The sequence below is a fragment of the Metopolophium dirhodum genome, chromosome 6 (genome assembly GCF_019925205.1).
Source record: "Metopolophium dirhodum isolate CAU chromosome 6, ASM1992520v1, whole genome shotgun sequence".
In the NCBI taxonomy this organism is placed as follows: domain Eukaryota; kingdom Metazoa; phylum Arthropoda; class Insecta; order Hemiptera; family Aphididae; genus Metopolophium; species Metopolophium dirhodum.
In genome coordinates this window covers 13,354,966-13,367,574 of record NC_083565.1, presented here as the reverse complement: position 1 = coordinate 13,367,574, position 12,609 = coordinate 13,354,966, and the positions used below count along the sequence as shown (strand labels likewise).

Here is a 12,609-nt window from a genome sequence, read left to right as displayed (position 1 = left end):
GTTGATTACAGAAACCTCGATGATAAGAAGAGGATAAGGCACTGTTATACAGCGATATACGTTGGTATATAATATTACTATATTGTTTTCTAGTTTTCTAACATTCGTTATACGTTGCAGTAAGAGCATAATATAGTGCAATATAATAGCACATTATCACATCTGTAATAATAACACTATTCACATTTTCAAATACACATTAAAAGTGGCGGAATTCCTTAGGAACTGCAATACAATTAAGTAAATTTGAATACATATATATCATATAAATATCTACGCACAAGGTTAGCGTAATAATTTAATTACGTATTAATTATGAACATCGTAAATAATATGTTTGTGTGTACATAAAATGTAAACGACAATAAATAATGATCTGCCACTTTTAGTGTAATAAGTAAAGCTTGAGCATTTAAGAATTCTGAATCATTCTCACATAAATACACGGTATAATATTATGTCCAGAAAAATTAAATAAATACCGTATTTGACTTCGTAAATAAATAGGCATACAGCGGTAATATAAATACAATGCAGAAACGATAATAGGTACAGTTTATTATTTTAAAATGTAAATAATTAGATATATTCTGTATAGAATCACTTTATTTTTACCGTCTCTGGTCTCTGGACTAGTTTTCAAGTAAACAAAAAAAAACACTCAAGGTAAAACGAATACCAATTGTGAATTGATGCAACTTAATAAGCGTATTATTGATTTTTAATATATTTTATAAGTATTAGATATATTAACTTGAACATCACAAATATTTATAGAGCCATAGAGGGCAACTTGATTTCCAACTTAAACACCGTTCGTTAACATAAATTAATATAATGATGAAGTGTGAATCAATGTCTTAACTTTTAAGTTAATTTATATAATTGCATTTCAATTGATTGAAAATATTTAAAGGACTGAAACATCTGTTTAGATAGTTTCATCGCACTGTTTACGAGGTGATTTTTTAATTGAATTAAAAAAAAAACGTTTATATATATTATTATAGATACAATGTACATCTATAATAAATAAAATGGATATTATGTTAGTTTAATACTAATAAACTATAATAGAATTATTATTTAAAACGAAGCCTTAATTTATGGTGAACCTACGGAAAAAAAACTTACCTGTGAATAGCCTAATATATTCTCCACGGAGTGCGAAACAAATACTATTTTACCACCTGATGTGACCATGAGGTATATATCGTTCTCCTGTGAACAAAAAATAAACCATAAATATTAAATAATTATAATAACATCAGCTATGAGGGAAATTGAATAAGTATTATATAACCATACATATATACGTTATATTATATGTAGTTCAAGTGTTCAACATGTGTTGTAAAACAATATTCTAAGCAATTTTAGTGATTAGTAATAGATGTAGGTTACTAATAAGTAATGACCAGAAAGAAGTATTGCCATGCTGTTTTTTTGTCTTAGCGTTTTTTCGTTGATTTATAATTTCGTACATGAAACATTTTTAGAAAAAACTGCCAATGCCGTGTAAATTGTAATAATATAAAGACTTTGCACTATCTGAATAAGCATGCGTACATACAGTATATAATTATAACATCTGGGCTAGGTATATTATAGGACTTTCTTCTCGGCATAATATAAAATAACATTATGTTAGGTTTTTAGAAAACGAACTTTTGGCAAAGCATTCCGCATAATGAGCACCATTAAATAATAAATACACATTAACTATAACAGCATCGAAGATGATCATATGAAGTATATTTTTCTCTTTCGACAGATTTATTTATATAGATTATTATAGTAAGTATAGGTTATAAGTAGATACCTGATTTATATACACTCAAAATATGCTAAAATATGATGCAAGAATCAAAATGGCAAAATATGCTCCTATATGCACAAAACAATTCAATATATTATGCAGTATATGCATTTAAAATATTTACCAAAAAAAAAAATGTATACAAGAAGAGTTACCTAAATAGAGTATTTAATATGAATAATATCTTAAGTAGAGTAAAAGTAAAAGTAGAGTGTTTTGTCAAATTATCTTTGTAATACAATATATCTATACAAACTTTTAAGTAGGTAAATCACATTTATATTTATTGGAAAATGTTTAGAATTTTAATTATATATATTATGTATTTATTTTATTATTTTTATTATATTTAGTTCAGTGGATTCAAACAAAGATCACAAACCATGGTAGTAACTTCGAGTCGCATAGTTGTAATAAATACCTACAGTGTTGCAAATAATAGAAAACTATGTATATAAACAAAAAAAAATATATTAATATATTTCAATTATCAAAAAGATTTCCGAGATTATTTAAAACTAATTGTTGAACAACGTATTAATCCACGTTTTTATATTAACGAGGGCCAAGGAAAGAATAAAGTTATTATTTTATTAAGTGTTTAAAATATACAAATTTTATTTTATGCTTTAATATGAAAATATGCCTTTAACCCCTCAAATATGCATCAATATGCAAAATAAAATGTTGTCTATGAAATCAGTTTGATTTGAAATGCCTACATTTCGAACTCTCGTAGTTGTGCATATTGCATACACTCGGTATGAATATGAAAATGCATGCAATTCCGATCTCTAGTTATAAGTAATAACTAATAAGTAACAACTATAATCTAACTAGATATGACTCAGACAACAACTTAAATAGTTACATGTAATTATATTCCTAAATCCTTAAAATTATATATAATTTATCTGCAGAAATAAATGAAAGTAATTCAATTTAAATTTACAATACGTTAATTACCAAAATAATATACGTGTATATAACTTATATTTTTTATTTGTAACCTGAAACAAGTATTAAATGGGTTTTGTGTGTTCTGTTTTCAGTTTTTGACAGCTACGTCGAAGCCTATAATAAACCGATATTTTGTATAGATCGAGTGAGTGACTTGAATAATTATATATAATATAACGAATAAAGATTTAAAAAAAAAATCAAGATGGAAACTCTGATAATTAATAACTTTTGTAGATATCTAGATATAGAATTGTATTAAAAAGAATATACATACGTCCAACAGAAGATCAGCCACATTAACCTCGTTTATGTAGACTGGCAGTTTCTCACGATTTTTTTTTAGTCCTAATAATACTGGAAAATAATAAATTGCAATAAATAATATAAATAAGTAAAGAACCATGTGATTTTAATTATATTTTTAGTTGAAAGAATATACTTACATCGCTTCAGCCGGAGAAATGCAGCACTGAGTCTAAGAACACTCGTTTTTTCTACTTTTTTAGAAGAATTTGATATTAGTGGTACAAGTTCTGTAAGGTCTGTGATAAATTTATTCAACTTTTGTCGTCGGTTTTTTTCTGCCAAATTTCGACTCTCTCGGCTGGAACTGAAAATTAGAATACATTATTTATAGTTAATCTAAAATTGAATAGCAAATATTTTTTTTTTCTTAAATTCTAGTTTGAAGGGAAATTGGAAACGGTGATTTCCTGTTTTTTTCCAATACACACACAACGTAGAAGCTGAGACGTGTTATATTTACAAAGACAGATTAATTTAGCGAAGCGAAATGAATTCTGAAAAAGGAAGTGCACTTTTCGTTACCTAAGTCTATACTGAGATCGACATTTTGATTTTATTTCATTAATTCTAGAAGTTATATTTAAAAAATATAAATAAAAAATTTATCTTATTTCAACTTTTGATAAAGTTAAAATCAAAAAGGTGGACAAGTGAGTACCGCACTGCTGTACAGTAGATGTCGACTTTCATCGAGTCGGTCACTATAATGGATGATGTGTTAAATCAAATACGATGTACGACAATACGGGACACTTACTACTGTATAACCTGGCGACCAGTCTTATCAATTCCCCCCCGAGATTCCTATTAAATTGCTTAATTTTACTCCTTAAAATATGATATATAATATAGCCATATAGGTATAAACTTATTTATTTTTAAGGGGTAAATTACGGCAACCACAACTACAATCTCGGGGGGAACTGATAAGAACTGGACTCCAGGTTTGACCATAGCTGTCCCGTATTGTCGTATATAGTATTTGATTAAATTTGAATTCAACGATATAAGTAATATTATCATTGTAGAATATACGAAAAACGATTCTGAGCGAAGACCGTCTGTCAGCCTATATTACAAGTACCTATATATTTTTATGATGATATTATTGATAGATATTAAATAGTAATTTATTTTGCTATTAACAACAGATTTTTTTGGTTACAGTATAAACTACTTATGAGAAACCTTGATTTAAATGTTCAATTCCTAGCTATAAACATTTTATATTTTTTTAACTACAAAATAATTTACAAATTTTAATATTTTTCAGGAAATCCCTTAAGTGCAATGACCAAGAAACAATAACTATTTATACATAAAAGTATTGAAATAATGAAAGTAGTTCACGCAGTTTTCATCAGATCTATCAGCATTCAGCATACCACAAAGCTATATTAAATACAATAAAATCGAATAACATTATTTTGTGCTACAATACACACACAACACTTCTATGTTTTCTGAATCCAAACGATGTGATAAAATAATAGATCTCCCAGAACTAGGAAACAATAGAACAACGAAGCTACCCCGGCTGCATAATATGTTTCTAAATCGGTTAAGACTGAATAATGTACCTATACAAAGTACGACACATATTTACCGAATTTGGCAGTGAATAGCTTACATCGGCCTTGGAATGGGACTATACTTGTGCCGTACGGCGCAGGAGAGGAGGGGATATGCAGTCCGTTTTTGGTTTATACGTAAAACGCAGTCGAGTTGATTTTTACGGTATTCTATTTTTTGCTGTTTATTATTATGTTAAAACGACATTGCACATTGCATCACTGTTCTCTCACTCGCACTCTACCGAACATGCACTAAGCCATACGCACTAAAGCACCATCATCATCAATTGAAATGCACCGCAAGATATATTAAATGTGCACAATACAATATTATATACATTTGAATAACGTGAAGAAATGTTTGCGTGTTTTTCTCTTATTTTTACCGACAAATACCTATTTAACGATATACACACACACTACACGCACGTGTCAAGCGAAATGTATATACGATAACGTACTTCGTGGTTATTATTTCCGTATTAAAGACGAATCGGTTTTTCATATTAAGATTTTTTTTTTTAAATAATGATGATTACAGCATTTATGTTCTATATACATTTATAGAAGCTAGATTAACGATATTTTTTCATATTATACCAACAAGGCAAGTAATATAACAATCAGTTTAATTATAATGCCGTTAACGGGTCACGGGTGTATGTAGTTTAAGTTTTAAGTATTTTTGAACGGAGGGATTTAAAAAATATAATAGGGTCCCTTCATGTCTATGGCATAACTCACAAAACCTGCTTGTTTATAATATATTTATATGCATTGTTTGTGATAGCTTTTAAAACAACGCGTAAAGATATTTCATAATATTATAAAAATCGAATAAGAAGTTTTGATTTTGTATACTGCTATACTATATCTACACGTCACACCATTACTTACTTAGGTTTTAGCAATGTGAAGAGTGAAGACATATTGTCAAATTCTGTTTAAATAGGCCATACAATTTGTTTTATTTATGTCCTGTCAATTATTATAAGGGCTATCCTTATAAGTTTCAAAGTATGTAGGTTAATCAACCATATATAAATTGTAACCTATATTATGTCATCCAAGGTAGGGAATTGTAAGATAACAATTTTTTTCCTAGAACATTAAGAAAATGACAGCTAAATAATATAACAGCGAACAATATCTCATTGTGGATATTAACTGATGAATAAAGATTTCTCCAGAAACAAAATGTTAGTAAGTTATAATTGTTGTAAATCAGAAATCTATGTATGGATATACACGGGATTATAAGAAATTCTCTTCGAAAATATAGTTAAAAGCCAAACTGGTAGCAAGTTTCTTGTACCAATTTTAGCTATATGATCAACAATACCTTACAAGTGTAGATCACATATACGGTTTTATTTTTTATTTTTTTTTTGCTTAAAGTAAAATGTCTTTAACGTATGAAAAAAACTGGAATTTATACTCGGCGCTGTTAACATTTTGAGGTCAACGACATTGATATAAATTCTTTAACTGATATATTGTATGTACAGCGTACATAAATACATAATACGTTTAACTTAATAGCAAATTAAGGTTGAAATGTCAACTATACTAAGCTATGTTTAAAGTTAAGATTGAGAAGAAAAATTGTAATTCTTAGATATATAGATATGTACTACTAAAAGTACCCAAATAAATTATTGAATCCGTTTAAGTCAGTGTATATACTTCTTTAAATTTTAAATGCATAACATAATTAATACTATAGACTCAGGTATATTTAAAATCAAATGTTGATTATTTCAAAATAAATCAAAATGTTAGTTATTATTGTATTGGTTGGCTTAGATTAAAAAATTATGTTTTTAAGATAAAACCAAGTTTTATTTTATGTTTGTTTGGATTAAGGAAATTGGCTACAACACAATTAAGCATAAAACACCTTTTTTACGACAAGATTGAGAAAATTTGTCGGCGTATCGAAGACCTTAAACCTAAATTTTAAATAATTTGAGCATATCTTCTCATTATAAATATTGTATCAATACATTATTGAGTTCACAAATTGATCGATTATCAAAACTATTATTAATATGGTCGAAATCCAAATATAGTATAAAGATAATCGATCGACGAATTTTATAATTATTACTTACTTCAATATAACGTAGAAGTATATATTATTATTTATAAGTTATAACTCATCTAATACAAGTACAACTGACTTACAACTTAAAAGGAAACATTTTTGTTTAAATACACATAATATACTTTTACAATGACATTAACATCACTAACTAATGCTTAAGAAAATTGTTATTTAATTAGGTATATTAGAGGATGTTAGCGCACTTTTTGTTTTCTCTCTCTGACCCACGCGGAACATATAAGTTAATATATTATAATTTATAATATAGAAAATTTTACGTCGAAAATAATGATTATAATCATATTAATTTCTAAAATTAGAGTGGAATGACCTCTTATAAAATTTAAATGTAAGAATATTATCTAGGACATCTCATTGTCGTTTTATTATATTTTAATTTTAAACCGAGTTATGAGTATTTCAATTTGTTAATTGTTTCTATATCTTAAAATACTCTTAACTTGCTTGAGAATTAAAGTATAATTAAAAGCTTATGAGATTTCTTAGATAATAATCTTAACTTTAAATTTTATAAGATGTAATTTCACTCTTAATTTGAGGAATTAATATGATTATAATCATTATTGTGAACGTAAAATTGTATATGTTGCGCGTAGGTCACAGAGAGAAAACCATTACTGCGCTGACATCCTCTTAAATATACATCATAAATAAACTAGAATTATTTATTGAAAAAACGTATTAACAATAGAAGTATAATAGTTTTTTTTTTTTATTAAAGAAATAACCCTCAGCAACTTGTCGCCATTGCGATAAGATACATTTTTTTTTTACAAATAGGTGTTACAGTAAATATAAAGGTTTAGGTTAGGTTAGGTTATGATATGGACTGATATGGGCATAATTATAAGGTTGTGTATTCAACTGGTTAAATAAGTTTGTCCAATCATATTGTGTCCTGGAGGAACACTAATATGTCAGGTGATGGCAAGACTGGTCCAAGTATTCCGTATAAATCGCTGGAAAGATGATTGCGGTTCCTTGTATAATAGTTTATACTTAACAATAATTGGCTATACTGCTTAGCCTATATTATTAAAGGGTTTTTTTAAAATTAAAAAACGGAGTTTTATGTATCATAAAACGGTTTAAATGTTTCTTAAAAACTAAATTCTAAAATCTAAACAAATCGATTTAATCTAATAAATGTATTTATAAATTTTAAATTTCTTCATAATATTGGAAAAACCCATACATACTTCGGACAATATATTGTAATTGTAGTAAAAAAATTCGAAAACAATTAATGGGTTTGTTTTGTTTGTTCACCACTCCTATATATTATATAATATGTACGTATAAAAGATGATGATCCATTAAAATAACTAACATAAAAACAAAAAATATCCGATATTATAAATAACACACCTTAAAAGTATTTTGTAGAGATACACGTCATATATATATTTTATATCGTACAAGCCATTACTTCTCAAGAATAATAGTTTTTTTTTTTTTATTAGTTAACACGCGGCAACTTAGGACATAGGTGGTTTTTTTAAACTGTGGGGGAGAAAACTTTAGGTACCTAAGCATTAATGTATAATGTATATAGTTTTTTTTATCAATTATCACCGATGAACTTAATAAATGAAAAAATATTTAAGACTGATGTGAGTACAGTGTCTACTATCCAACGGGCAACGATACATAACTATTTAAGTATAAGGGTGGTATTGTTTTACACGTCTTGGGTTTGGTCATAATTCATAATACCTATTATTATTATCATCATTATCCTGATGACCGCCGAATGATACTAGGTATACGCTTTTATATGTATATTTATAATATGGCCGTTGTATCAATGACTTTAATGATAATATCATTAGCCAATAGCCATCATTATAAACACGTTATTGGCTATAGTGAGACTAAACAATTTGGTATGTACACATGATAATATTATGCAAGCATTGTTACAAATTAATTACACGTGCGTAAATAAAGCAACGATTTAACAGACATCGTACCAACTAATTGATAACGACAACTATCTAACCTCCACATAAATAAATCATAATACCAATGTATTATCATTGACTACAAATACTAACATGTATTATAAATTATAATCAATAGTATTATACAAGCGTAATTTAAAATGAAACAAAACGAGAACCGCGAAATTGGGAATACTAGGCTTATATATTATAATGAGTGACGAGAGTTTTTCTATGGAATACACGTCTAACAGATAAAATCGATTCTCACTTTGGTTATTATTAGAAAAGCATAACATTTACCTATTTGTCAAACCTCGATAGTATTATACTATTATGATGGTGTATAAGTGTATACAATGTAAGAGGGCGCGCGAGCGTACATGTGGAATTTCTGTTCAGCTATTTATTTAGTTAGTTTGCATAAAACATAAACGTATGTTTAAGAACTTCAAATGTCATTGTTCACAATAATGGTTACTTGATTATAATCTGAATATTATATTTGTGTTGTTAGAATACACATATTTAAACTTAACTCTTATCGAGTTGGTATCAAATGTTGTATTTTCCACTAGTCACGCAATACAAAATATAAAAGTCGGGAAGATTTAGCAGTTAAAATTATAGATTATTATAATTAATTAAAATTTCAACAGATGTTTTTACAAAATTGAATCCTTAAATGAAAATGAGTATGCTTTTAAACGAAAAAAGAATTTTAGTGCACAAAATAATTTGAGATGTAAACAAGTAGGTATAAGGAATGTCCACTCTACAAATGTTCTAAATTCCCGGTTTCTAAACGTATATAAACAATAAATTATAATTCTAAAAACAATTTGTTTTCAATATTATATACTTATTTAATATAAAAACTAAATTCAATTAAAATATGTCTTAATTTGTTAACAATTGACAGTACATTTTCCTCATTTTTTCTTTAATTTAGTTGTCTTCTCTAATATTGCATAATACAGTAATATTTATAAAATTCTAAAATGTATTATTTAATTAAATTATTGTTAAATTATCTTTGCATTTAATCACTAGGTACAGTTTTTATTTATTTAATCCACATCGTATTAATTTCAATTTTTACCGCTAGATAAGTAATTAATATTTTATACGTAATTTGAGTTATCAATACTTATGTTTTTTAGACTATAATTATGTCTATTATTTTCTTCCAAATAAAGAAAAACCAAATATATTTATTAAGCTCAATATTGAGAAACAAATTCAGTTTCATATTCCTAAAAAATCTAGACTAAAAAAAAACGGCGTGAAGAAATCGACAGTGCAGTTATTTACCTATTAAATTTTAAAACAAAGAAATTTCTAAGTAATACAAAAAGTAAAATGATTTTTCATCTGTCTAATATTTATTATTTTTAAGAGGTACATAATTGTTAATAATTTATAGGGTTTTTTCATGATTATTTGTTATAACTTATAACAATTAAATTTGTGTAAACATTAACATTATTTTTATTCTTAATTTCTAATCGGGGGAAAACAGTAGCTTATTTACGGGGCTGTATAGGAGATTCATAGGCTGTATATAATATGCAAAATTTCCAGTCCTAACTTAAGGCCTCTAGCTTTAAAAGCGGGGCTACTGGATAAAATCATACCCCCTCCACACCATGACAAAAACCTAAATACGCCACTGGGGGAAAATATAATATAATAGTATGACTTAAAAATATATTTTTACTATTTATTTTATTTGTATTACATAAATATTATTTTTATTGGAGGAAAATGGCTACGACCATTATTATTATGTAACAGTAATTCAAGTCAGGTACTCAGGTCTGGTCTAGTTCTTTGTTTCCACCCGAATAAAAAAAAAAAAAAAACACTAGACTAACATCTTAACAATTTTGAGAATGCTCTAGCTAGTTGCGGGTACTTTAATTTATATTTTTAACTGTGCGCTTCTGTTGGCCATTATATTGAAATATCTATAAATATTCCATGTACGCCAACTGTGAAATAAGGCAAACTAAACATCGAATACAATTATAATCATCACATAAAAAACACAATAGGATTTTGTTCAAAACAAAAAATCAATATTTCAGTCTACTATATACGTGGCAAATATTCCGAGTGGAGTCGTATGCATATTTTAACTTTTAAGCAAAGTAATCATGTGCTTACAGTGACAATTTTAGAGGGAATAGTTGCCCCCTTCTCGGTTAATATAATTTTTATTCGATCACGTAGTATTAATTTGTGCCAGACCGAATATTGAACGTATAAAAAAGATAAGATTGTTTAAGTAAATATTGATGATGAAGCGACGACAATATAGGGTGGTGGAGGGCAGTGTTCAGACAGCAGACTCTAAAAAAAATAATAAATCATTTGTCCAATTACAACAATGAAAACATCGAATAATTAATTTAATCGAAAATGTTTACTTGCATGTACACTTAAATAGTGTATAGTATATAAGTAAACATTTTCGATAACTACAACAAATGTAAAATCCGTTTGATTATTCATTTCATTAAATTTCATGAACATTTGACAGTTCGTAAGTACCTACGTTAATTTCGGGAAATATGAGTTTACACATTGTTGCAGATTAGTCTACATAAAAAAGCCAATTATTTATGTATTTATACATTATGTAATTATGTTTTATATCACAAAATCCATAAAAATCTCCATTCAATTTGTCTTCAAAAGTTAATTTATGATGAACCAATGTTAATATTATGTTATATTTATTATAAAAAATACTTCACATGTGGACTGACTGACTGAGTATGATTTTTCAATACAAAGTGAGCGTGATACAGCATGTACAAACACAAAGAAATCAATAAGTAATAATTTTTTAAGCCTCCGATTATTTGGTAAACAAGCTTATTTTAGAATATTAAAATTTAGTTTAAATTATTACTTATTAATAATGATATTTAATTCTTTATTAGTATTATTTTAATCTTATACATAAAAATAATAGGTATACCGAATTATGAACTTTTTATTTAAACATACGCGAAATATACCACAAATAAAATAAATAATACATAATTCAAGATAAATTACATTTTTTTAACTTAACACATTTTTACCATCGACAGGTAGGTCAATTATTTTTTATTCTGTCAGTGATTCCATTCAGCCGTTGCTCAAGAAATACGACAGAGGAACAGCGTAGATAAATTAACCAAGTACCCACCTATGACAACATGATTTTTGACTTGTTATCTTTGGCAACCAACATGTTATATTATATCGCTTATATACTATTTTATAATTGAACAATTCAAATTTCATCACCAAAAAAGTTTGTAAATAACATTGCTTAATGGTGAATACTTAATACCTACTCATTCTAGGTTTAATACTAGGCGGTTATAAGTCAATATTCTCTGAAGTACTCAGTGGTTTTTGTTATAAAAATTTAATAAAATAAACTACAATAGCGTATAGTATTAAAACACTACAAACTGTCAAAATATAAATTATTATTTTAATAATGTGCTTTAGGTAAGTTTGAACGAGATAAACGTTTTCTAAGTAGATACATAATATACAGCTTGCACTTATGTCAAAATATGTTATTTAAGCATTTTGTGTGCCACGAAGAATTAAATAGTGAAATTTGGAAAATACTTTATAGGGCATTACAAAATTCTAAAGGCTATCATAAAAATAATACTTATTTTAAAAAACACTGGGTGCATTTCACTATATAAAAAGGTATTATGATTTTATAATGTAATAGGCGATATTTACAATTTCCCCCTTAACGGCTACAAAAATAAATAAAAATCTAAAATTTTATTTTAACTATTATCTCGAATTATTATTATACCTGTATAACAACTTCATTCCGGTTGTATGTGTATA

The 12,609-nt window shown here is 26.9% G+C and overlaps 1 protein-coding gene across 2 annotated transcripts in view; it reads right to left on the bottom strand.

Annotated features, from left to right (window-relative positions):
- The window catches only part of LOC132946239 (circadian locomoter output cycles protein kaput-like), a 44,824-nt gene that overhangs the window by 11,332 nt on the left and 20,883 nt on the right, over positions 1–12,609 (bottom strand). For both annotated transcript variants that reach the window (XM_061016121.1, XM_061016120.1), the window contains 3 exons: positions 3,226–3,392; positions 3,057–3,136; positions 1,135–1,221 (listed from right to left, as the gene is read on the bottom strand). In XM_061016121.1, coding sequence (XP_060872104.1) covers positions 1,135–1,221; positions 3,057–3,136; positions 3,226–3,392 — 334 coding nt within the window. The remainder of the gene's footprint in view (positions 1–1,134; positions 1,222–3,056; positions 3,137–3,225; positions 3,393–12,609) is intronic.